Here is a 27831-nt window from a genome sequence, read left to right on the forward strand (position 1 = left end):
GGGGGGGGAGGGAAGGAGGGGGTGTATAAAGCAGAGTTGGAGAATAAGAAGAGTGACACAGAGGCTGTTTGGAAAAACTTCATGTTGATGTGAGATTTGTTAAGAACACAGTGTTTCAACTGAGTACAATTTTGTGTTTTTAAACATTTCTCTTTCCAAGAGAAATCTGGGGTCATTTTATATCTGGGCCTAATGATTACGGGCTAGCAAAATGTTAAGAGCTGCATTCAAAAGGTAATAAGTTCTGTCACTGACAAAGTCAGAAGCTGTCAGGAAAAGCTCAGAATGGGTAACATAGTATAAGATTAGCTAGCTTATCTATGTCAAGGCAGATCTCTTTTTGGGAGAATGACTTAAGGAATCTAAACACTGGTGGGTTTATTAATATTTTTTTTTCCTGGTGGCGGGGGTCATGGAGGAGACACTTCTATTTAGTTCTGGGCCAGTAGAAAATACCTACGCAACACTCCAAACAGTGAGAAGGACCACCTGGAGAGCCAGTTCTCTTCCTTCTCTACCCTCACCCAGATTCTGTCACCTTGGCTGCAAGGAACTCTTCATGGGTTTGGTTGTTTCTCCAATTGTGGCCTCCTGGGTACGTGGTGGTAGGCCTGCCTAATAAGAGGGTTGGTGGGAAATGAAGGAGAGAAGACCTACAAGGCTCACATTCACAGGGACTCTGGCTGAGAAAGTAAATGTGCTGCCTGAAGCTGCTACACGAATTCAGTTTCCAAGAGGGTCAGATGTGAATCCTGATCCCGCCCTTCTCTCTAGGTATCTTGCTAAGATTCTCTTTCACCCACCCAGCAAGTGGGGGGAGGAGGGCGTTAATTAGTATAAAGAGTACCTACAGAAGTGTTTACCTTTGAGGTGGTAACCACTATATACCACCCGGTTCAACTTTAAGAATGTGGAGTTTCCACATAAAAATTTTCTCTAGACTTGACATGCCTCAACCTAGACTCAGAATGCTACAATGAAAGTGCAGCCTTTGTGAGTGGTCACCCCACTCAGAAAACTGACCTCAGAAGAATGGAAATCATTCAGAAAATCTATTAGTCACAGGGAAAATGAGGGTCATATCTACAAAGAGTCCCCAGGTTAGTGGGATGGTCCTTAGTTTCACTACCTTAAGGTGCAAAAGTTGGTCTCTTCAGCAGACTTTCCCACTAATCTGGTGGAAATGCTTGGTTTCCCTAGCTTTCTTTCCTACTAGTCCTTGCTTCCAAATTCTCTTTCTTTTGTCCGCTGAAGAGTCAACAGGATGTGTGATGTTTTAAGAATATAATAAGCAGCTCCTCTTTCACAATGGGTATAAGCAACCTGGCATGGCTTGGAGCCTACGATTACGGAAATACAGTGATACACTGAAGACTACACACTGAAATACAGCTAGTCTTTTAGCTGAAATCTCAAACATGTTGGGACTGTTGCCATGGAATTTCACAAAATCTTTTTTCCTGAGACAGACGCCATGCTACAAAGAAGGATAAGCCATTTGTGCAGACTGAGGTGGAACATTTTAATTACTGGCAGCACATGAACGAGTTGAGTTTGAACCTAATGCGTGAGCCCTTTCGAAATATCAAGGCAGATACATAAAACACTAATCTGCTAGGAATTTGGGATTCTTGGCTCTGGTAGAAATGTTCACAAAGCTGACTCTTAATTTGTAAATAGGCTCCATGAAGTTGTCCCTGGAAGCAGAATTTATTTTCCCTAACAGAAGTTCTTAAAAAGGGGGGAAAAAAAAAAAAAAGCCTTTGGCAAGCAGCTGCAGGTGCCAGTTTGTGTGTACACTTTGGGGCAAGATCAAAATACCTTCCTGTTTTTTGTTCCTCCCCACCATCTTCACATTCACAACTCAGTGGTTAAAGGAAAAACTTAACAACAGCTACCATTTTCACACCAAAGAAATGTGAAACAGATAATTCATATACATACTCTTCTGCTTAATATCCATACATTAAGAGGCTTAAAAGTTAACTGTGGTTACTGCATAATCACATAAATGTAAAGCTGGAAGGGACCTTACAGAATGTCTGAATTCAACTCTTATTTTACGGTTGAGGAAACTTAGTCTTAAGAATTAAGTGGTCTGCCCAAAGTCATACAACTAATTAGTGGCAAATATGGAATTAGCAAACCGATTTTGTGACCCCTATTCCAGCGCTAATTTTGTAGTTATCACAGTGCTCTTCCTTGATAGCATGTCCCATAACTCACGGTAAGATGACTGATACATCTGCAGAACCAAGATTAGACTTTCAGGAATCTTTGTGGGACACAGCAACTCCACTGAAAACCGGGGGGAAAACCCCAACCTGTCTGATGGAGGAGAACCCGTCCGCAGAGGTGCTCCCCTCCTCACCCCATCATGAAGTTCAGCTCTGATCTAAACAGCACTCATGGCATCTGTCCCTGATTCCTCTCCTGTGGGGAAGGGGACACTAAGTCACACTTTTTGGACTTTCTGGTATTTTTTGTCAAAAAAATCTTTGGCGAGTTTGCTTTGGGTCTGTACACCGATACTCCATGAAAGAGACCAAGAACTTCAGGTAGCTGGTTTTTTTTTCCCCCGGGTGGTGGTGCTGAAGCATTTCACCCTTCAGAGCCCAGTTCTGCCAGTCTTGATTACAAGAAATGGATGCCGTCACCACAGTGGACAACTTCCTGGAGTTTCAATGATAGTCTATATTTAAAACCATTGGGTCTCCTGGTATAGAATTTCCCCTATAGACGACTGGTTTAGCCCAAAGCAGCTTTTAATTGGAGATGGGAGGGTAAAGGGTAGAAGCAGAAGTATCATCAGATGACTTGTTCTTTTTTGGTTTGTGTGATAAGAAATGGATCTGATGCTCGGAGACTGGGGTCTTCAGTTATTGGTAACAGATAACTTATCTTATTGCTGTTCTTTTCCTTATTAATAGACTATAATTTGGAATGGGGAGATTATATCCTAACCCTTCAGCCTGTGTTAAGTGCAGAAAGGCAAGGCTTCCCAGCAAGGTCAGCTGGTCAGCTCTTCTTCTCTGTGGTCCTGGGCATATGACCAAAAGGCTTTTCCACATATGGCTGATGAATCTCAGAAAGAATGTCTCATGCAGCACAACCAGGGGATTCTTTTGACTCACAACAAACTCCAAGGAAGGCCTGCTCTGTTGCTGCAAAAGATAATGACTAAATACTTCATTGGCTTTTAAATATAAAATTCAAGTCCTTGGTGGGAAAACAAAAGTTTCACAAAAGTAGTAACATGACATATCTGCAAACAATTTCTGAATGAACTCAGCGTTTCTCTGTTGCCCATGTGAATATGACCCTTTGGATGCTAAAAATGGTATGGAAAGGAGCTTGGAACTGAGTTTATTTTGAGAGTGATTTATCAGTTTTTAAGAATGATGTTCAATGCTCAGGCGCAAATCATCTCTGGGACCAGATGTTCACTTCAGTGTGGCTCTGTGTTCTCCTCTGGCAATGTGAGACGAGAACTCATACCGATCATGGCTTCGATATCCACACATGTTACACTCAAAAGGGTCACGAAAGCCGTGGCAACCCATGTGAATAGTGAACATCACATAATCCAGGAAGAGGACTCGACAGTGGTCACACCGATACACATCCATCACCTCTCCTTCTTTGTTGATCACTTTGATGGAGTCTCTTGGGCAGATGGGTGGGGGCTTGAGGAGTTCATAAGAGCGGGGGACCTCCTTCAGAAGTGGCATCCCATTGCGGACTCGAGGAGGGACCATGTGATTTTGCTGGTAAGTGTGATTCTGGCGTTCTTCATGGTTGCTGTCAGTGTCCGTGGAGTCATGGCCACTATTATTGGGGGAAAGGCCTCTTTCAGAAGGCAGGCCCTTCTCTGACAGGTGGATGCTCTTCTTTTCCAGGTCTTGGGGAGCACCATTCGGCATCTCAGCACGGGTGAGGGCTATGGGATACATGCTGCTGATAACTGGCACCATCTCTGATGTGGGAGCAGGTGGTGTCTGGACTAAGGGGCGCAGGGCTTCGGCACCGAGATAGCTGATGGCGTTATTGATGGCTTGGTCCATCATTCGGGTCTGTATTATCTCACTCTCCTTCTCGTACATATAGCTGGGATTATAGTTGACATCAAAGCAGTGGCGCTTGTCACCTAGAACAAGTTAAAGAAAGAGTTACAAAAGGAACAACACAAAGGCAGAGAGTTTGTAAAATTATTTTCCAGAGTCCTTGAAAAATGAGGAAGGACGTGTTGCCTGCTCAAGAACACCAGCCCAGGCAGAATGGTTCCATACGGTGCTGATGTCTCAGGGGACAGTGGTTGACAGCACGTTTAGCCAGTCAAAATAAATTAAGCCAGCAGGCAAAAGGGAGAGTCAGAGATGTCATTAAGTTGAGGCTATAATGTGATTGTTTCCACTGCTCATGTCAGAGGGGAACCCTGGAGAAAAGGAAGCAAGAGAATACTAGGACGGGATTTAGAGGAGGCAAGGGAGCTACTACTATGCAGGAGCATGGGGGCCTCTGTACTTCTGCTGTTCGTGAACTCTTACGATGCAGTCAATTCCCAAACTCTTATTTTCCTTGTTATTTTCTGCTCGTAATACTAGGGAGCCAAGGGGACAGAAGTGCTGCAAAAAGTGGGGATGGTCAGCGACTAGCCTCTTTAAATAGCTACAGAGGTGGAAAAAATAGCCCCCCAAACTCCAACTTAACACTCCCCAAACATGTCAGTCACCAGAATGACTGAGATTTAAGTAAAAGAGCTTCAAATGTAGAAAGTTTTAGAAAAGCTCCCTTGATGAAAGATCATGAACTTTGTCCCTTTCATAAAGCGTGTTATTCTTCTTTTGCTTGAAAAAAATATATCATTGATACATATATGATCATTAGGGCCTATCTCACACTTAACTGAAAAATTTATTTGTGGTCACCCTTTCCTACATCTCATGTCAAACTGCTGAGAAATTTTGAAAACAGAGTTTAGCCACCTTCAGGGCGTGTGGGTGTTGTGTGTTAGAAAACAGAGGCTCTCTGGCCACAGGGAAGGCAGGAGCAGGGTCTGCACTGATGGCAGATGTGCTCAGTGGTGAGCAGCTGGTAGAGAGAAGAGAAAGCAGGGAGGATGTGTCAGGTGCTGGAAGTGAGGCTAAGGTTACTTTTGATGCTCTTTCATTCTGTAGACATTGGATCCTGGAGAGATTTGCTGAACCACATCTGCTTTTCTATAACATTTCCTAGGCATGTTGTGGTTCTAAAACTTGTCACTGCCATACAGGAAAGAGTTCAGTAATGAAAAAACACAGGAAAACAAAAGGATTGGACGAACCAGTTCCTGCTCTTGAGGTGTTTCCAACCTAGTGGGAGAAAAATAAGACCTATATATATGGAATTGGAGAAAAATAAATGACAAAAGTTGTGAAAGGGCTGCCATGCTCTATGGAGGCCTTTGACTTTATTCTAAATGCCAAGTTTGAGGCATTAAATATGTCATCTGTAAACAGAATTATAAGGGCAAGGTACAAATTGTATATTTAAATATTAAGAGAATGCAAAAATTCAGGAGTACTTGGGGAAGGGAAAGCATTCTCAGAAAACGTAAATTTTGAGGAGGGTCTTGATGCACTGGTAGGATTTAGATTTTTGGAGAGGTAGAAGAGACATCCTAATTGAGGGAGGAGCATGAGTGAAGGCAGAGCAGTGGGACTATACAGGACACAAGCAGGGAAGACTAAGAGAGTCTGGCTATAGCTATATCAAGAACTATGAAATAAGGTATTTCTCAAATTTTACTTTTTCCTTCACATTCTGCAATATTCACACACCAGGGTAGTGTGGTGGTTGAGAACTTGATTTGATGCTGGCTCATCAGTTACTAGTTGCGTGATCTTGGGCAAGTTATTTAACCTGTCTATGGCTCCATGTCCTCATGTAAAATGGGGATAATAATTGCATCTACCTCACAGGGTCACTAGTAAGCGCTTACAGCAGTGCCTGGCACGTAGAAAGCACTTGGTAAATGGTAGGGTTTTTGTTTTGTTTGAATCAGCTCACATTTTCTTTTTTTGCTAAAGTAAATTTGCTTTTTAAGGAAACTTTATAATCACTAACATAAACAGAGAACCAGAATCACTTGCCACAAATTGAAGGTAAATGAAAAATAAAGAGAGCACAACTAGAAGGACCTACAACTAGCATATACAACTATGTACTGGGGGCCTTTGGGGAGAAGAAAAAAAAATTTTCCATAATTGTGGATTTGTAAAAGAAAATAAATAAAGACAATGAAACAGAGCACTTTATTAAATTTTGATCAGATTCTACTATGAGTGCTTGGAGACGAAGATCCCCTCTCTCTTTGTTAAAAACAGAGATTACCAAGTATGAGATTAGTTAAAGACCACTAACTTCAAATTAAGTCTAAATCTTTCTCGTTGGTGTAATCAGGGAGATTGAAAGAGAACTAAAAAGAAAATAATTTTCTTGGGGCCAGCTCCGTGGCCGAGTGGTTAAGTTCACGCGCTCTGCTGTGGCGGCCCAGGGTTCGGATCCTGGGCACGGACATGACACCACTCATCAGGCCACGTTGAGGCGGCGTCCCACATCCCACAACTAGAAGGACCTGCAACTAAGATATACAACTATGTACCGGGGGAGTTTGGGAAATAAAGCAGAAAAAAAAAAAAAGATTGGCAAGTTGTTAGCCCAGGTGCCAATCAAAAAAAAAAAAAAAAAAGAAAATAATTTTCTTGCCTGGTGGATCAAGGTTTTTAAATACCCTGTGGGCCTCCTGGCATTCTGCTTTTCACATTTTGGGAGATACTGAAAAAAGATAACACATGGTAGGACCAAATGAGGGGCATTCTGAATGACCCACCATAGGGTTTGGATTTGAACAAACAGCAAACTGTTACGTACCCTTGGGCAAAGGAGGCTTGTGATCAAAATTTATTTCAGGATATTAATGTAACAGCAATGTGTAAGATGGACCAGAACAGTGAGAAACTGGAGCCAGAAAGACCAGCTAAAAGATCTAATCTAATCAGATGGATTTGTCATGCATCCCTACTACCTTAAAGCCAATGTGATAGATTCTAGACAAAACCTGAGAGAAAAAATATGCACAGCAAAACACCCTGCCTTGGCAACTCAATAAAAAGCAACAGAAAAGTAGATCTTGGCCAAAGTAATCAATGGTTCTTATTTTCAACTTCCAGATTGGATACATCTTTGATCAAGAGGAAGAATGAGGCTGAGAACATGAAAGCCAGCTCAGGTCACAAATATTCATTCCCCTGAAAGTGACACAGAAATGATGAACTTTGGTTTCTTGGCCTTTTCAAGGTTTTTGATGATTTTCCAGTGTGGCCAGCTCTACTCAACTCCCCAAATACCAGGGGTCCTTGAGAATCTTTTTATCTTTTCACCTAACAGACAAGCTCCAGAAAGTTTCCGGGGTGGGGCAGGCACATCACAAACTCTGCTTTTATCCTTTCTCCCAAGAGTTTGCTTTACTTAACTAGGCCTATAATTTCAGAACCTATACCACCTGCAGCATATGTCAGAAAACAGCTGAGTGCTAAAGTTGTAACAGGCAAAACATTAAGAGGAAAATAAACCCCTGGATGAGTGGAAATATGTGACTGAGTTCTGTGGTTAAGGCAGACCATCGTTCATTGTTAAGAGGATGGGAGAGCCTCAGATCTTCACGTGCACGCAACCTGCAATCATCAGATCCCCTCATCTCTGAGTTACGGTAAGTTGAGTAGTGCAGATGATTATCAGTCACCTGTAGACACGATGACTCAATGTGTATGAAACTCAGAAGGGGTAAGCTACAGTAATTGAAAAGCCAAAAGCTCACGTTTCTTTAGTAACACACTCATAAAAAAGGTTAGTCAAACCGCAAGAGTGTAACTGCTCCCAAACCTGCATGGCGCCTCTAGTCCAGTTTCTAGTCAAAATTGTACCACACCTTTGAATGATTAATGATAGCAGCTTCAGGCTGAATTAGAGGTTTTCTTCCAATGAAAATATAAGCAGCAACAGCAAGTCCTAAGTTTAGATACCAAGGCTGTCTGGTTGGGCCATTCCCTACCTGTGATTCTTTTTAAAGGTGCCAATCCTTAATATCCATGCTTTGGTAACTCTGAGCAACCGCCTGACCTGAATTGCTGCCATGTGGTGAGGGCATATGATTGTTGGCTTCTAGGTGCGAGCTTGGAATTACAAAATCACAGTCTAGAGATAAAAGGGACCTTAACTGAGCATGTGGATTCAGACCTCTGCCTCTGGGGTCAAAGGATAAGATCCACCACCCTAATCTGTTTACTTCTGGTCTTTATACTTCACAGTTCCTAGCCCTGTGCTTTATACATAATACTAATAAGAATAGCTACTATTTATTGAGCCCCTACTATAAACCCAGTGCTGTCTTAGGTACTTCATATATTGTCTCATTCTACCTAAGATGAATTATCATTTCTTAGTCAGATGAAGAATCTAAAGTGTAAACATGTTGATTAACTTTCCAGTTACCCAGTTGGTAAATAGAGAACTAGAATGCAATCCAAGGCCCCATATATCTCAGTATATGTTCGAGTGTTAACTGCTGTTTCCCAGCTGCTACCGTGCCCATGGCTGCACAATCCTACCACTGGCAGTGACTTCAGATTCTTTGTTGGGATGGTTCCCATACGCAGTGGAAAAGCAACTGTGCTTTGTTCCATATGGACTAGCACATGCATTCAAGAAATGTCTATAATGCACAGAGTTGTTGCAATGTCTATAAAGTGCTTCCAGAGTGCTTGGCATATGTAAGCACTCAGTAAGTGATATATTGTTATTATTATTATTATAATTATATGCCTCACACCATGTTAGGTGCTTTGAGGAATATAAATATAACTGCAATCCAATAGGAGATGCAGCATTTACACAATTTCATTATAGACCAGTATCCTTAATGCTATGTGGTGGAACAAAGTATAGAGTAGCCAAGAGAGCAGAGAGAGGAAAATACAGACCACTTCTCAAATGTGCCACCTGTAACATGGGTAAATATTAATCTATGCTTTTCTTAAAGTCTTCCTATAATCTGAGGTGGTGGTAGTGATGATGGTGGAGACAGTCATATATATCACAAAAAGCAGAGTGTTAAACTTGCCTGAGTGCAGAAGGAGGACAGAACCGAGAGAGCTCAGCAGAGTATTGGGAATGTGGACCATGTGTACTTTTTTTTGGGCAGGGGGAGATTCACCCTAAGCCAACATCTGTTGCCAATCTTCCTTTTCTTTTTTTAATTCCTTCCCCGCCACCCCAAAAGGCCCAGTAGATAGTTGTCTATAGTTTAAGTTCTTCTGGTTCTTCTATGTGAGCCGCTGCCACAGCATGGCTACTGACAGATGAGTGATATGGTTCTGCGCCCAGGAACCAAACCCAGGGCCGCAGAAGCAGAGTGCGCCAAACTTTAACTGCTAGGCCATCCGGGCTGGCTCCCACGTGTACTTTTAAGGGCAGATGTGAGGGAGGGCATTCCAGACAGAGCGCACGGAAAGAACGATTACATAGAAGTGGGAAAGTATTACATAGAAGTGGGAGTAGTTCACTGTGGCTGAATTAAAGGATCAGTTGGCTGAAATGATAAAATTAGAAAAGATAAATTGGAAACAGATTGCGGAAGGCTCAGAACGCTTGAGTGGTTTGGATTTTCTTCCAATGGGGAGCCTTTGAAAGTTTTTTTTGAAGAGGGGAGAAAAATAATTTGAACATTAGAAAAATAACACAATTCCAATATTACAGTCATCATGATGGGTTAATGTGAAATATTCAGGTTTTCTTTAAGTCTTTAAGTTTCGAGTCACTTAAATATATTTGCTGCTATTTTCATACAATTTCTCATGTGTATTATCACCTACTCTTACTGCAAGCACATGTCAAAAAAAAAAAAAGGCAGGTAAGTAGGGTAAGTGGAATATCTGATGATAATTATGGCTCTGATCTCAATCTTATTGAGACTAAAGTGACTAACACTTCTTCCAGGAGGACGAAAGCAGAGGGGAGCCACAGAACAAGAAGCAGGAAGGAGGAGAGAGAACAGAGAGAGCTGTGGGGGTGGTGGTGAGGAAAACTGAGCTGGAGACCACATTTTGTTGCTGCAGAAGCCTTTGTCCTCTGAGACACTGTGAAGTGCTATTTGGATGTCATATGTCCTGATGGAGTCACCAGTGGAAGACAGTTCTTTTCTCAAGAAAACATACCCTTGAGAGAGAATGACTGCCCTTCTTCAAGGACTTTTCTCCCACTAGCTTTCAATGACTAGCCTCCTCCCCGTCCAAAGCCCCCAGATAGCAGACATGACATGCGTTGCTGTGGCTGACCTCCCAGAGAAGCTTTCTTGTGCTGCACCCCTTTACAGACGTAGGTTCTGGCCCTGCTCTGTCACCTACCAGCTGTGTTTCTCCATCTTTCCCACCCTTCTTCCCTCCTCGGTAAAAGAACTTCACTGGGTGGCTCTGAATCTCTCTTCAAGTTCTAAAATGCTATGACTTTGTAATGCTCATAGGATAATGGATTTCAGCCCTTTGGGAAGGGGTAGGAGAAGATACTTTTTGCTCTTAGAAACAGGTATTAAAACTACTTCCTGTCACTCTGTTAACCAAAGCAGACAATCTCTCATTAGTTACTTCACGGGGTGAACAGAACTGACGGTGTTTGTTGAAGTGTCAAAACCTCATTAACATGTTTACCGCGGGTAAGTGAGATCTTTTTTCATGTTCTTTTCAACATGAAAACTTCCTTTGATAAAGTAATACACAGAATTAAAAAAATAAGGAGATGCTATGGTAACCACTTTGGTCTGAATAACACATCTGTTTCTGGAGAAAGAATGAAAATCAGAAAAAGAAATATAGTCACTTTCCTCCTCTCTCCAGGAAAGAAATCTGGCCTCTGTTTTGAGCCAAGGATTTGAAGATGGACTAGTTAGAAGTATAGTCAAATAGTTTATAACAAGAAAACAGCACTGAGAGAAAGGACAACCCCTAAAAGGGTTAGGTGCTAAAAGTAAGGTCTTGTCCTTTGAAAAGAACAACTAAGCATTACTTTGATGATGTTAAGATGCTGATTTCCAATGAATGTGGGTCAATTTATTTCGCATTTTACAGAAAGGGATACAAAATTTCTTGGAGAATGAGGGAAAAAATGACTTTATTTTTCTCCTACTTGGGCAACTTAATTTTACTCTTACTCTTCAAGAGGCATGGTTTTGTGTTGCTAAATGCATTTAGACTTAACCCAATCCGTCCCTCTTCCTCAGTTCACTTCTAATGGATGAAAAATGCTACCTACTGGTAATTATCTCTAGCCTGCTGGGAAATTAACAGGCTGACCTAATGGTATAATTTCACCTTTCTCCTCACAGTTCAAGAGGTCAGGGAAGCCAAGGTAGGTCTGAGTGCTGTGCAACTGTCAGCAAGGATTAAAGGGAGTGACTCATTCTTCCTTCACACTTTACCCATTGCCATTTCCCTGGCAGCTGAACCTTTTCAGAAAATGGTGCCTTGGAGAGGAAATATAGGAGAGAGAAAAGAAGAGGAAGGAAAACATTAGCCCCATATGTTTTATATCACTTCATCCCAAACACTGCACAGTGTCATAATATTCCTTCCCCCCCCCTTGATATTACTGGTTTTTATCAAAAAGGTTGATTCAGTTAAATGATTAAAGGAGTTTCTTTAATTAAAAAAAAATCTCTAAAACAAAGATTCAGGATATAAGCCAATGTTAGACAATTAGAACAGTATTCAGGGACAAGAATGTCAGGCACAGTTGTCCCTGGATATCCATGAGAGATTGGTTCCGGGACTCCCACGAACACCAAAATCCCCGGATGCTCAAGTCCCTTATACAAAATGGCGTAGTATTTGCATATAACCCACACACATCCTCCCATATACTTTAAATCATCTCTAGATTACTTATAATACCTAATACGATGCAAATACCGTGTAAACAATTGTTATACTATATTGTTTAGGGAATAATGACAAGGAAAAAAAAGTCTGTACATGTTCAGTACAGACACAACCATTGTAGGCCTTTCCATCCAAGGTTGGTTGAATCCTTGGATGCGGAACCCAGATACAGAGGGTCAACTGTATATGGCAGGAGCACTATAATGATATCTTGATGAATAAATGGACATAAGAGCAAATAAACAAGTAGTAATGCCCTAAGTAAACTATATGAATGTTGAGCTAATACAGTTGTTTTATAGATTCTCACACTTAACAACTTCCTAAAAAAGACTAAAATATATGATATAGTTCATAACATAAACACCATACCTGTACAGCCTCGAGAAAAAAGTTATCTGAAGTTACACATGTGGGCTTATAAACACAAAGCAGTATTCATAATTGCTGCCTTTTCTAATTCACCTCACAGACTTGTAGACTGATAGAGCTGGGAGGTGCCTTCCTGATCACTTTATCACCTATGCAGTCTCCTCACTTCACAGATGAGTAAACAGAGGTCCAGAAAGGTTATGTGATTTGTCTAAACACACACGGTTAAGAAATGACTGAGCTAGAATCGGAATCTGGGTCTTTTGGCTTCTAATCCAGTGCCCTTCCTACTGCACTATACCACAATTGACCAAAAAAATTCCCCTAATTATTCGGGGCTCTGAAGCCCTGAAGTTGCTACCTCAGCTCAGATCAAGAACTAATTCTACTGGGTCTGATTCTAGCACAGAGAGAACTTCTGATGGTTCAGAAGATGACGGAAATCAGCACCTACACGATCAGCATCTCTCATGAGTCTGGAAACACAGGAGCGAAAATGCTCTGGTCACAATGGTAATAAACAGATGGAATGAATCCCTGACACAACAGGCAAATGGCATGGAGTTGGACAGATGAACCATGTTTTTAAACCCATGAAAATACCAAAGCAACTTCGATTAAGTAGGGGCTTAGCTCACCCATAGGTTTAGGGCAGCTGTAAGAACGAGGGACCTTCTTTCATATTTTAGTTCTCTTAGACCAAAATGTATTGACCATAACTCGACTGAAATTGTCACTTTACTTTTTTTTTGCTTATCTCTCCCCATGTGCCTCCACACATCAGCTTCAGCCATTTCTAGAGTCAAAACTTTCCCCAAATTAAATTACACTCAAAACACAGAGTAACAATCCAAGCTTTCTTTTGTACTCCAGTCATAAAGTTTTCACATAAGTAAAGCTCAAAAGATATGAGCAATGTTTTCAGAGAATGTCTTGGAATCACAATTGGTCCATTGTGCCTAAACTCCCTATGGAAGTCACTACATGCTCCCTGACATTTCTCACCAAGGAGAGAGAAGATGGTCAGGAGGAGGGGATCTCTAAACTGAAATGCACGCACTTTAGTCTGACACAATTTATTCTTAAAGTGACTAAAATGGTACAAAAAGTTGTCAGCTAATCAAAATAAAATAAATAAGCATAAATACCAAGCTAGGTAATTTTGAAATATATGGGTTCTTTCAATATATCTCTATAATTCACATAAAATGCCTACCTGTAAAAAAACTACAGAATAAAATTTAACCAGATTTAAAAACCAGGCAGGCAGTTAGTATCTATAAAAGCTATTGAAAAGAATAAACACAAAAGGACTGAAGAAATCAATAGCAGCAAGTAGCTTTGGAAAAACAGATTTCTAAAATATTATTGGTATTGAGGGAGGTCTATTTTCACGTGATAACTATTTTTGTTTGATATCACTGACTTTCAATTTATAGAAAAACTGATACATTCAATTCAGCTGCCTACTTCACAAATACAAATCTATTTTAAATATCATGGTCACATTTATGTAAACATCTGGGAGAGTTCAACAAAATATCTCTGCCATTTGGCAGTCCTAACACTTTTCATGGACGTAATTATTTCTTAGCCATCTCATTCTGCTGTATTTTTTGACAACGTGAAAACCAATGGCATAAAAATTAATTCCAGTAAGACAAATGATTAAATCAAACCCTGTTATTTAAATTTGTGATTTCCCAACCACTTTCTCTTAAAGCCAACTCTCAATCAAATTCAAGAAAATATGGCAATACATTTTAGAGCATGAAAAAAGGTTGAGCATGATAACGGAACCAAGTTGTAAAATATAATTACAAAAGATTACAAAAATGCTATCTCAAACATCTTACTGGTGTAAATTGCATAAACTCTCTCATGCAACATATGTCATTCAGAATAAAGAGGAAGGAACAGCATTTTTAACACCAACTCCGTTTAGGGAATTGGATACCAAATACTCCCATCTTCAATAGATTCTTTAGTTAAAATATTTTATTCTATTTGCTCTAGTTATCAAAATGAATAACAAAGAATAAAAAGTGTACAATGGAAAACAAATTACCTTATTTTAACAGAGATTAATCTAGGAAGGGCCTGTGTAGTAATCATTCTATGTTATCTCATTCAAACTATCTGCTAACAACAGCAGGAAAAAGGGTTGTATTCTTACCAATGAATTTCTGAGGCATTGAGCTTTTTCGTTTTGCCACATTGCTTGCTAATCTGTCCAGAACGAGAGCTCTTTCACTTCCCATCTCTGCTTTGATGTGTCTTGCCTCCACACTTGCTGGTTTGGAAAAATGTAAAAAGAAAAGGGAAAAGAACACGTTGGTAAATGGGGAGAAAAGGAAATAAACTAGAAGGAAAAGTGTCAGAGGTCTGATGCACACTCTGTTGTTACCTGTTATTACTGCTCAGATTCTTGCCTGGGGTACCTGCTGTGGTCACTGAAGCCAGCACCAGGGCACATTCAAATCTTGCAGTCTTATGCTGAGATGGGAAAGCCCGACCCATCCCCAACCAGTACCTTCATTAGCAAGAGGAAGTATTAAATAAACAGCCTGGACGTGGTTGGCTGCAAAAAGATAGATAGAAGGAGATCTTCTAACCCCGGATCAGCCTTCTTTCTGATTCTGAGTAACTGCGTGTGACACCTGCAGACTGATATAATTCTTCTTAACAACTTTGAAAAAAAAGTATGGTGCCCCAGATTTACTGCTCTGTTTATGTTAATAGCACTTTTGAAAATAGACACTTACCCAGATAGCAAGAAATCTACTCAGTGATTTGTGTATTGAAATTTTGAGTGGTTTTTTTCTTTTTTTTCTTTTCCAGCATGCTCCTTTCAGTTCCTATCTTTTAAATTCTATTTCTCTGGGCTCTGCATTTTCTGTTTCATATGCTCTTCACATTTCAAAATTGTCTCAGTTAAAATTTCCCTGAGCAACACTTCTGTCTTGAAATTAAAGAGCAATTTGTATAATGCATCTTTATTATATTTCTAATGAAAAATGTGAATAAAAACTGCCGAAGATTATGGTCTAATTGTCAGTCCACAAATAGACTTTCAAGTGGTGTAGGCCTGTGGTTCTCAGACCTACCTGAACATTAGAATCACCTGAAGAGCACGTAAGACACACCTATGCCCAGGCCTCCCCTTCAGATCAATTAAATCAGGATCTCTGGTGTAGGGGCCTAGGCAACAGTATTTTTAAAGCTCTCCAGATGATTTTAAAATGCAGTCAGAACTGACAATCACTAGAAGAATATATAAATAGTTCCAACGTCTAATCAACTAAACACTAAGTTGGAATAAATATAACATAGTTTACCCTGGTACAGCAGGCAGTACCCAAAAAGAGTTCATGACTCAAGTTCAAAGAGATACGAGCTGCTCTAAATATAAAGCTTTAAATTTTAACACATGATACTAGTCCAAGCTAGGGATCAGCAACCTTCTTCTGTAAAGGGCCAGATAGTAAATATTTTAAACTTTGTGGGACACATATAGCCTCTGTTCCACATTCTTTGTTGTTTTTCCTGACCCACCACCCTTTAAAAATGTAAAAACCCCTGTGTACAAACAGGCCGCTGACTGCATTTGGCCTGAGGGTCATAGTTTGCTCACCCCTGCCCTAAACAAACATATTGTGATGCTACAAACAATTCCCCCTGGTTTATAATAAGCATTTTAGGAGGTCCAAACAAAAATGAAGTATCTACATTTCTAATATCGCTAAGGAAGAAAAAATTGAAATTAGTTTAAGGGACTAGAGTAGAAAGCAAGTGATGATTGCAGAACGGAATTTTTTTTCCAAATATAAACATACAAGTCTAGGAATTGTCAGTGATCCTGCTGTAGTTGAAGAGTTTTCTGTGTGAGGAGATTCTAATATACAAAAATAATGTCACAAATTCCATGATCTCTCAGACATTGAATACCACAGATGGACGTGCCCAGAAAGAAGAAAACTGGCCACCTCTGCAGTAAATGAGAGACAGAGAAAGATGTCCTTGGCAAGACTGTTAAGTATGACCAGAGTGAGAGAACCAAAGCCAAATTAGAAAAAGAGAATGCAAGGTATTCAATATCTTTCATTTTATTATTAGTATCTTTTTGGTTTTGTTTTTAAAATTCTATGTATGCAAGTCTTACACAATAAATTATAAAGCTCAGGGTTTTTTAAATTCAGGAATAAAATGAACTCTGGCTCCAAAAATGAATAAACAAAGAGGATGATGATAATGACCATATTTACTATACTTTGTCAAAAATAATTCTATGCTCTAAAGAAATAAATCCCAGCCTCCAATTTAAACTATTAACAACACTGTTTGTCTAAATGTCTAAACAATAAGGGTCAGAATAAGGGGCCCGGGCAGCTTTTGGGCTCGTGGTAAAGCACTGCAACTTTGTCTGACCAACCGTTGTAAATAACTGGCACTTTAGTGACAGGACTCTGCTATTGAGCAAAGTGGGTCAAATTCTGTCCAGCACAGGGAAAGGTTTAAATGACCAAACAGGAAACTATTATATATATATTATTTCCTTTCACACAAACCACCACCAGATGTGGCACTACCCAGAGCCCCAAGAGCAGAGAGATGAAAGACAAAGGTCTGGGATTTGAAATAAGTTCCTGAGGCTGTTATAAGGAGGCGTTTTCTTAGAAGCATCGGAGAGGCAGCTAAATTTGTGCTTTGGGAACATTCATTCTGGTTTGAGCAACTTTGAGAGGATTAAATCCTGGGAAGGCTCCCCTTCCATCTTGTATTTATTACCGAAAAGATTTATAGCGAAATGAGAATGAAAAAACAGTACTCTGGGAATTTTTAACTTTATCCCCATTTTACCGCTATTCTTACTCGTCTGTGGCAGTCACTCCTCAAATGGCTCAGTTGTCACCCAGAGATTTATCTGCTCAGTCCCAGCACTGACTGCAAGCATTATGCTGCCTGCCTAGTTTCCCACCTGCCTCGTGGCAGTCACCGTCTACATTTTACCTAAGTCACTATCAGTTCCCACAAACAGCTTTCTGAGGACACACACTCAATATCCTCTATATTTGGGAGGATGCTAAAGTGGGGATACACTGACCTAAATAACGTAATTAGGGCATGTCACTAAATGGCAACCTTCCGAGATAACATCACTTTTCATCCCTGGTTACTCACCAAGCTTGTCTTGACAGTCATTTCTAGATAATCTTACTCTGTAGATCAGTGACCAAATGCCTGACATTTAAAAAGATAAAATTCTGGAGTGTTTATGGATAGACAGATAATTTGAGGCATAGGTGAAGACTTTCCCATTTCCACAACTCTGGTTATAGTGAAAGAAATCCTCTAAAACTCATCTAGAGGGCTCCATCGACTCACACTCTCTCTCTGGATTCTTCACTCAAAACATAAGCTCCAAGACCCCAACCCTCACTGTATATGTGAACACACTCCAGAGATTAAGTTAGTCTTTACTCAGTTAACTGTATATTCCAATTGGCAAGTTAGGCAAAGGTTAAAATTTCATTTGAATATGGTGCACTCTCATTTTCTTTTCCAAACTGTTAGTCTTTTGCCTTGCAATTGTTGGACAGCTGCTACACAATGCCACTAAATGAGCACTCTTTAAAACACAAAGAAATGCTTTGGAGTTAGACAATCTCTTTGGGATTATAAGGAGTTTAGGCAGTACACTGAAAAGAAAAAAAGGACTACTGGCTTTTGGTCCTCTGCTTCAACTTTAAGACCCAACTGTCTATTTATACAAATAGTCTAGACTTGTTATCTTGCCACATCATGTCTCAGAAATGTAAGTGGAGGGAAACCAGTTTGGCAAGATAGTAAGGGAACAAGATAATGGGTTTAAATGATGAAATAGGAAATCCGTTCCTGGGTGGTGTTTGGCAGTTTAATGTTGCAAGGAGTGGGTGTGGGGAATATGGGACAGGGGCAAGGAACAATTTGCACACTTGGTTCAGGAGTGAGCATAGAAGGAGTAGGACTGTAATTCTGGATCAATTCCCCTCGATGTCACTTGCCTACTCTATAGTAGATATACCAACTTTCATTAGCAAAATGGTTTTAAAGACATGTCGAAAAAATAAATAAAACTTATAGGAAGTCATAATTACAGAATAGGTTACTACCTTTAATCTCTGCACAAGTCTTAATAGTTTCTCCGGTTTTTAGTTAACTGTTTCCATGATGCAATTTCTATCTCAAAGTGATTGCAGATTTAACTATGTAATTTGTAGTGTTTTTGTTTTTGTGCAAAATCCTTCATTAGCTCTTGAAGTGTTAAACAGAGCTCAAATAAGAGGCATTGCTTCCTGTCTCTTCTATGGTGTGGTCAGTCAGTAGCTAATAGTGTGTGGAACAACGGGGTGTCACTGTGCAATAAGAATTGTCTAACAAGAGATTGCTATCAAAGACTGAGGCAGGTTCCAACAAAAAAGTTACATAAAACTGTGCCTTTTTGACCAAGTAGAATGAATACTACCTGTGAGATAGTATTGATTTTTAAAAAGAATAATCTGTTGGGAAAACAGACTTTTAAAACATTTTAAACTTTTTCTTTGGACTGATACTTGGTAAAAATATAAGTTTATTCTGAAACTCTCATGCTTGTATTAGCTCAAATGAAACCATGATAATGCAGATAAAAGGTTTTGACTCCTAGATTCATAAATAAATTTAATTATTCAATTACTTTAAAACTCTCGTTATTGCTAGAACATTGTCATACAAAAACATGTCCCGCTCCCAGTACTCATAATTTGTGTGAAATGAGGCTAAGTGAATCTCTATACCAGCTGTTAGTCCCTTTCTGGAATAAGGATCAAGCTAATGAGAAAATGAAATCCGTGGTCTTCTATGTTCCTTCTTCTTTTCAGTTATACTCCATTAAGACCACAGAATTGGAGGAGTATCATGATGAGGTCACTGGTGATGTCCGGTGTAGAGACTTGGACTGAAGTAGCAATAGGACATGTGTCCCTATTGGACGTTTGTATTGTACTAATAGACCAAGTGCCCATTCCCTTGTTGGACTGTAAGATCTTCAAGGGCAGGGGCTTAACCTTCACTCATCTTAACAAACAGCTCTGACACAGAGCCTGGCACATAGAGAATCCAACAAATGCTGTCTGAAAAAAACAAAATGATTTTAGCAAGGCCAGAAGTCCTGTTGCCCAACATGGCAGTCTTTTGTAGACTGGTCTCTAGGCCAAGGCCTTTTCATCTCTTCTGCTTCCATAAAGGCCTGCTTCCTGATGGGGGCAGGTTTCTCCCAAGGCTTGGCTCTCACACAAGGCTGCATTTCAATTTACAATAAGCCACTTGATGAATAAGGGCAGCATCCACAGTAGTAATGGAGCATCATCACTTTAAAAGCTAGGGATGAAGGGATAAGATCTACCACTGGGGATATTATATTGGTCAGGCTCAGAATGGAACACTATGTCCAGACAGAGACTCCCAATTTTAAGAAGGAAACAGAAATGGAAACCATATAGAGAGCAGTGGCAATAATTAAAGGATTGGCTTGTGTTAGATTAAACATTCTTTACATTTTGGATTTTAGGCAAAATCATGAGAACTATTTGAAAGAGTACTATATTGACTGACATGCAGTATTTACTATAGTTGATTAAGCTGTGACTTTATACATTTTGTAACCTGAAACCACCATTACAACATATTTGTTTTTAAAGAAAATCAAAACTTGCTGACTTAGTTAACCCTTTATTTTTTTGCTGAGACTTAAAGTATGCTGCACATATCTATCAAACCACCCTACGAAATGCAAATTAACTTAACTTCTGTACTTCAGCATTTCCTGAATCACCTCATACCAGTGAAGATACCAAAAATATTTCTTTTGATACTTTCCTAATTTGAAATTCCTTAAAAAAGTTATGGAGATGGAAAGTAAGGTGGTAGGTAACCTTACTTCAAAATCATCAATTTTGAACTTACTGATCATAGAGGGCAGTTTACTGATTTTTTTCCCCCTATTTCCAGGAGAATCAAGACACACATTCATGTATATGTGTATGTCTATTAGTCTGTGTGTTACTATATTTCTTTTGCTAACCAGATAATATATAAGCTTTAAAAATATATAGCTAATAAAGTCATATTTTCTAAAAGTAGAAAAAACCCAAATGTCCATTAACTAATGAATGGATAAATAAAATGTGATAAATCCATATAATGAAATATTATTTGGCCATAGAAAGTGCTGATACACACTACCATATGGACAAACCATGAAAACATTACACTAAGTGAAAGAAGCCAGATATAAAAGGCCACATATTGTACGATTCTTTTTACATGAATGTTCAGAATAGGCAAATTCATAGAGATAGGAAGTAGATTAGTGGTTTCCAGGGGCTGGAGAGACAGGGAATGAGGACTGACTGCTAATGGGCACAGAGTTTTTCTTGGGGGTGACAAAAATGTCATGGAATTAGATAGTGGTGATGGTTGTATAAATTTGTGAATACATTTAAAACTACTGAATTGTACACTAAAGGGTGAATTTTATGGTGTATGAGTTATAATCTCAATACATTTTTGAAAACAAAAAATTATAGCTAATCATGAAAACAACGAAAAGTTCTAATTTGATTTTACTGAAATGATTTTTAAGTCATTGAATTTTTGATGAGTCTCAATTTCCTCACCTCTAAAATGAGGAGGTAGGATTAGATGCTCTCTTTAACCCTTCTAGCTTTACATGTTAATGATTCTATTTGGAATATAATAGATTTCCATAACCTTGGAATTTCTCACAGTAAGAGGTTGGTCTACTGTCTGAAATATGGAACTGCAGGTAAAGATGCCCAAGTATTGCCTGACTGACCTTAAGCATATTGCTTAAGATGTCAAAACCCGTTTTAGGTTTTTTTTTGAAAGAGAGTAAACATTTCTCTTTAGAAATAAGGAGGAAATCCAACTCCTTGATAAAACCAAAGATGCCATCAGGATAAAAAGCAGAAGCACTGCAAACCAACGGAATTCAGTTGGCCAGCTCCTAACACCATAAAATAGGCTTTATCTAAAACAAAAGTTTCCTCTCACTCAAAACTGGTACAGTTAAACTACTCATGATTTCCACTGCATTTTTCCTGAGTTTCACATTATTTCTGTCATATTTTTGTAATCTTTCTGCTTTAGAATGTTCAAACTATTCAAGCGCAACTACTTTTGTCAAACATCAAATCCCATGAGGATTTGTACCTACTCTAAACAAGCAACTGGTTCAAGTAACCAAATAAAAATGTGTGACAATTCAAGCTGCAGAACCAAACTGATGGTCAACTGGATAGGACAAAGGACAACAGCCGAGATGTGACACAAAAAAGTTTCAGGTTGTTTCAACTAATAATGAAAAATAAATAAAACACAATTGATAGATGGAAAGACATCTAGTGTTTCAACCAGTTGCCATTCAGTATATAATTCAAAATACTGAACAAAATATGAAACTCCAAAACCCAAATATAAGCATCACAATAAATCATATGAGTAGACAAGTATATGACTTTTGGGCCTTGTGCAAAAAAATCGTTGTGGTTTTAATAAACTCTGCCCTAGCCACGCCTCAAGCTCCTCTACCCTCCATCTTTGCCATTTCAGTTAATGACAACTGCATTCCTCATCACATCCCACATCAATCTGTTAGGAAATACTGTCGGCTCTATCTTTATACACAGAATTAGAACACTTCTCACCACCTCTACCACAACCAACACACAATCTTCTATTGTTTGTATTATTGCAATGGCTTTCTAACTGGATGCCCCAATTTTTTATCTTTCCCCCAAAACAATCTATTCTTAATAGCAAGTAGAGTGATTCTTTTCAAATAAGAAGTCCAATCATGTCACCTCTCTGTTCAAAACCCTCTAAAGATTTTCAATTTCACTCAAAGTAAAAGCCAGTCTTTACAATGACCTATAAGGCCTGGTAAGGCCTGGTTTCCCATTTTCTCTCTGGCCTCACATCCATTACTCACTCACTCTGCTCCAGCCACACAGGACTATTTACACTTCTTCAAACTCAAGCCCCAGGGCCTTTGCACTTGCTATTTCCTAGTTATCTGTAGGGCTCTCTCCTCACCCCTTTAAGTCTGTTAAAAAGTCACCTCATTGAAACCTTCCCTGACTTACCCTCCATCCCTAGTACCTGCTTTGTTTTTCTCAGTAGCACTTACTACCTTCCAATACACTGTATAAATTACTTATTTACTTTGTTTATGGTCTGTCTTTCTTTATTAAAATATAAACTCCACGAGGGCAGGATTTTTTTGTCTTTTTATTCACTACTATTTAGTCCACCACCTAGAACAGTGGATGCTCACTAAATGTATGTGGAATGAGTGTTGTATGAACTCACCAGTCTCACCCAGGTCAGTGCTCTGAAGAAATGTACGGCAGCGTTCCTTGTGCTCCTCAAGGGAACTTCTCTGCTTGTAACTCCTTCCGCAAAACTCACATTTATAGGGTTTCTCAACTATAAGGAGAGCACAAAGGGGCACTCAGTGACCCTCAGGGTTTATAGAACAAACGGTGTATTAGGGCTCTGTGAAAACTGTCCATGAGGAATGAGACTGCTGAGAGAAGCCAGAGTATTTGGGTTCTAAACTGAAATAACGTTAAGGTCTACGATTGATTATTATGCTAGACTATTCTCTGAAAGGATAGCCTCCTTTCACAAATGAAAGGATTTAGATTTAATGATTATCACTGAGCACAGTGTTCTGGCTCCAGATCAATCTTGTTTCTTTAGGGAAAAGAATAGGGTATTCTTCAAGGAGGTTAGTGTGGCTTAAGAATGAAATAGGAAGAGATTCTTGTTTTGTGACATCCATCTGGCTGTAAATAAAGAATGCTGCAGTTTGTGGCAGTTAGCCATTCAGCTGGAAACGGATGGCCTTTTTAGAGCATTGACATTTTTGGATAAATTTGGCTCATCCTTGCCAAGTAGCTATAGCAAAGTCTGGGCTAAATCAATAAAAACTGAGCTAACCAAGGATATATCTGAATAATAGAAAAAAAATGAATTGAAAAAATGACTTCATCTTCATTTCTAAGATAAAGCAAAAGTTTCCTCAAAAGTTCATCCATACAATTCAGACCACTTTTACCCTCCCAACTCCTCCAAATGCTTTATTGCTCGAAATATGTAGGTAATAACTTCAACTTTGTGTGCAGGACTGGTCTTTCTGATTTGTTGATAAAGTATTCCTTATGAATTTATCAGAGTTTTAGGGACTGAGATTATTATTTTCTAATCCTCTTGCTCTGTTTAAAACAGACCCTTTGGGACGTAAAGCACTAAAAGATCCATATAGAACCCCAAATTAAAATAAATAAAGGTGTGCTAGGGCTAAAAATGTTAAGTTTCTGTATTAATTGGGGTCCTCTAGAATCTGTCTTAAAAATGACTACTATTGTTGGATCTTACTTGAAAAAAGCAACAGAAGCAAACTATTCTAATTTTTTGGACCAAACTCAGCCTTAATTCATTACTTTGAACAATGAGCTGTAAAAGAAACCCTTCTTTGGCCACTTATGATCTCTCATAGTAGGTTTTGTTGGGGCTGACTTGTTTAATCCTTACTCTCTGAATTGTGACCAGTTGCGGGTTTGGGGCTGGGTTTTAGTCAAAGCAGTACGTGGATTAACAAAAAAACAAACCCTTTTTTTTTTCTTCAATTAAAATTTTGTCAGATAACATCAAGAACATGAGGTCCCAAATTTGAAAATAAACTCAGTTTTATTTTTCTAGAAGGGAAATTCTAAATGTTGAAAAAAAATTTATTATCTTGCTTGGTCAAAATAAGGAGTAAAAACAGCAAGACAGAACATAGCTTTTTATGAATTCTTATTGCTGCTCATCTTTTAGAGATTAAAAATAAATAGGCTGATCAAGAAGAAAGTTGGGTTTAAGAAATTTAGCCCATCCACACCTAAAACTAATACAATGTTATATGGTCAATTATATTTCAATTTTAAAAACCCAGAAATTTATCCCAGAATGGCCAAAAAACTCCCCAAATTTAGCCCAGAATGGTCAAAAGTAACTCTCTAATAATGATTTAACCCAAGTTTACAGGGTTTTTTTTTCTTCTCCCCAAAGCCCCCCAGTACGCAGTTGTATATTTCTAGTTGTAGGTCCTTCTGGTTGTGGAATGTGGGCTGCCACCTCAGCATGGCTTGATGAGCGATGCCATGAACTGGTGAAACCCTGGGCTGAGGAAGCAGAGCACTCGAACTTAACCACTCACCCACGGAGCCAGCCCCATCCCAGTTAACAGTTTTATATAATTTACAAACTGTACATTATTTGCTTGTCTAGACTTTTGAATGAAAAATGTGTGTGTGTTTTTAGAAAAATAATCTTTTTCTTTTTTGTGGAGAAGATTAGCCCTGAGCTAACTACTGCTAGTCCTCCTCTTTTTGCTGAGGAAGACTGGCCCTGAGCTAACATCCATGCCCATCTTCCTCTACTTTACACGTGGGACGCCTACCACAGCATGGCTTTTGCCAAGTGGTGCCATGTCCGCACCCGGGATCTGAACCGGCGAACCCTGGGCAGTTGAGAAGCAGAACGTGCGAATTTAACTGCTGTGCCACCAGCCCAGCCCCCTAGAAAAATAATCTTTTAATAAAGTTTACTATAAGAAAATACTGATGGCTATAATTTCTTCACAAAAACTAAAAAGGCGTTTTTATAGAGCAGGCTTTTCCTGTCTGACTGTGTTGTTCTCTAGGGGAGCAAGGATGGTAAGGAGATGATCATCCCCAGTGAGCCAGACGGAGAGCAATTAATGCCTTAATGGAGTGTAATTAGCCCTAGAGGTCTCTGCTGTTGTAACCCTTCAGAACAGGAATGACAGATGAAAACCTCCATACTTAACTCTTTCTAGTTTCTGCAACGGGCATGGAGGAACACACATTTACTAGATATGGAATGCTCATTGCTCTCACTTACCAGAATGTGTCCTAAGATGACCTGTGAGTGCATCTCTTCTCTGGCATGCGTAGTTGCAGAGGTGACACTTAAAAGGTTTTTCCCCTGTGTGCAGTTTAATGTGGCGGAGGAGGTTACCTTTCTGAGTAAAAGATGCCCCACACTGATTACACTGGAATGGGCGTTCACCTTTAAAAAGGACAAAAAGGAGATTTCTGATCACCAGCAAGTGGAGAAGCATATGCACAGATTAGCTGCCTCTAGCAAAAGCTCATCGTTTAGACAGTTTCTGTTCATACTGGGATTGGCTGGGAGTTATATTTCAAGGCAAGCATAAGACTTAATGGACTCTTCCCTCTAGAAGAGAAAAAGCACTCCCTAGCAAGGCTGTTTTAGGTATCGTCTTGGATCAGAGCAAAGAAACAAGAGTAGCTCTAGAAGTGCTTTCTGGATGTAAGTTTTTACATTACTTAGCATTCCTTTTGAATATAATCTCAGTCTGAAAAAAGAGTCACAGACTCAAGTCCTAATAAAGTATCGAGGGCCAGAAATGCTTCTTTTTAAAGTCTTTATATCAGATTGCAGAAGGAATCTATTGGGCTCAGTAGGATTGTTGTGATTGTATGCATTTCTATAGACTACCTGTTTACTGTCTGAAGATAATTTTTTTTAAACTGGTCATAAAAACTACATCCTTTCATCTACCAAATTTGAACCCAATAATGAGATCTGCTTTTTTAAAAGTTATGTAAAAATATATGAAAGATGCCTAAGAAGCAAATCACACAATTCAACTCCTACTTATCAACTCAAGAAAAAAATATTTGGCGGACCTAGAACACTGTGCCCTCTACAGTCTTTGTTTTTATTCATAGCATTTGCAGTATGTTTGCCAAATGCATGGTGAAGCAGGACTAAAAATCACTGGTTAAATGGAAATGGAGAGAAGAGATACATCAGAATTATAGCAAAAATCAGTGAAAGTAATCAAAAGTCACCCCAAATTCCACCACTTCATTTCTCACATGGCTGCATTACGAGAGTTTTCAGAAGAATGGATAAAGGAGACTATTTACCAGTATGGCTCCGCTTATGAACCATTAAGACATTGAAGCTAATGCAGGATAATCCACACACATCGCAGTTCATCTTGCCACTGGTTGGCCTGCTACTATCATACGAGACAACATGTCTTTCCAACTTAATGTTTTCATATTCATTATATTCTCTTGAATAGCTGTAAGGGATTTCAGGCTCTTCTGCATTTCCCATGGGCTCTGGCTTTAAAACATTCTCATCCCTTTCACTGTATTCATCTTTCACTTTCATTGAATCATCTGCAGGGAGGAAAATGCAAGAAATGAACAATGATTGTATTTGGGGCTATCAAAGCAGCTCAAAGAGCAGGGACTCACAACTGACAATGAAATACCAAATGAAGCTAACATAATATTGTACATTTACAAAACAAGAAAACGCCACTAGGATGATTACTCATTATTTGAATTCAGAACCACAGTCAGGGGAAAACACACTCACACGCACACAGAAATAGATGACAGCGTTTTAGGACACCCAGAAAATTAGAGATAACAGATTTTAGCTATGACTGCTCAAAGAAACCATGAAAAAAAACATTTTGCACAACTCTTCTCCAGTACTGGGGGAAAAGAAAGGTTCTCAGATCTAGTACCTTTTTTGGTGGCTGCAGTTAAGAGGCGAGGTGATGTGCTCTTTGGTTTCAAGAAGAAAAAACTGTTTTAATCCTTCAAATGTATCCAATTTAAGTCACTAAGATTGAGAGTTGACTAGTTAATACTGTTTTTCTGATTTTAAGCCATGCTTTGCCTCTTCCCCTTCCATGTATATGAACTGCTAAAAGAGTCTTATCTCTCTCTCTCTCTCTCTCTCTCTCTCTCTCTCTCTCTCTCGGAACTGATAAAGAGACAACACTGAATGTAGAGGAAGCTGGCAGTACTAGTGAAATACTGTTGAGAAAGATAAAAGGAGAAGTAATTCTTTAACATAACCTTCTAAGGAGTCACTTTCATTGACACAGGTAAATGGAGCTCAACCTAAGCAAGGGAAGGGCACCTATACCCAAGTTAGGGAGGGATGAACTCAAGATCCTAGAATTACAGGACCGGATAGGAGAGGAGCAATTGGCCCAAGTGAGTTGGGTGACCAGGTATTATCTTAAAAAGAGCTGTAACACTCTTAAGCTGAAGAACATAAGAAATGAAGAAGGCAAATTAGGTACTGACACTAACAAAACCCAGACATTTGCCGGCTGTATTAATAATAAACATTCATAAGGAATTTTTCATATACAAAATATGCTGCATAAATGCTTACTTTTTCAAACATTCACTCTTAGAAATTGGAAGTTGTACTTTCCCATGAGGAATCACAAATCAATGGGATTTTAGGGCTGGAAGGGAATTTAGAGATCATCTAATCCAACCCTCTTGTTTTTCATACAGAGATATTCTCAGCGCTT

General features: G+C 39.2%; 1 protein-coding gene across 1 annotated transcript; it reads right to left on the reverse strand.

Annotated features, from left to right (window-relative positions):
* Positions 1–15: 15 nt before the first annotated feature.
* On the reverse strand, positions 16–27125 carry IKZF3 (IKAROS family zinc finger 3). The gene is made up of 6 exons (XM_046674566.1): positions 27025–27125; positions 26408–26668; positions 25353–25520; positions 22752–22868; positions 14518–14634; positions 16–4147 (listed from the first exon to the last, which is right to left on the reverse strand). The coding sequence occupies exons 2-6, from the start codon at positions 26658–26660 to the stop codon at positions 3444–3446; spliced, it is 1359 nt and encodes a 452-aa protein (XP_046530522.1). The 5' UTR covers positions 26661–26668; positions 27025–27125; the 3' UTR covers positions 16–3443.
* Positions 27126–27831: the final 706 nt, after the last annotated feature.

The sequence above is a fragment of the Equus quagga genome, chromosome 11 (assembly GCF_021613505.1).
Source record: "Equus quagga isolate Etosha38 chromosome 11, UCLA_HA_Equagga_1.0, whole genome shotgun sequence".
Classification (NCBI taxonomy): domain Eukaryota; kingdom Metazoa; phylum Chordata; class Mammalia; order Perissodactyla; family Equidae; genus Equus; species Equus quagga.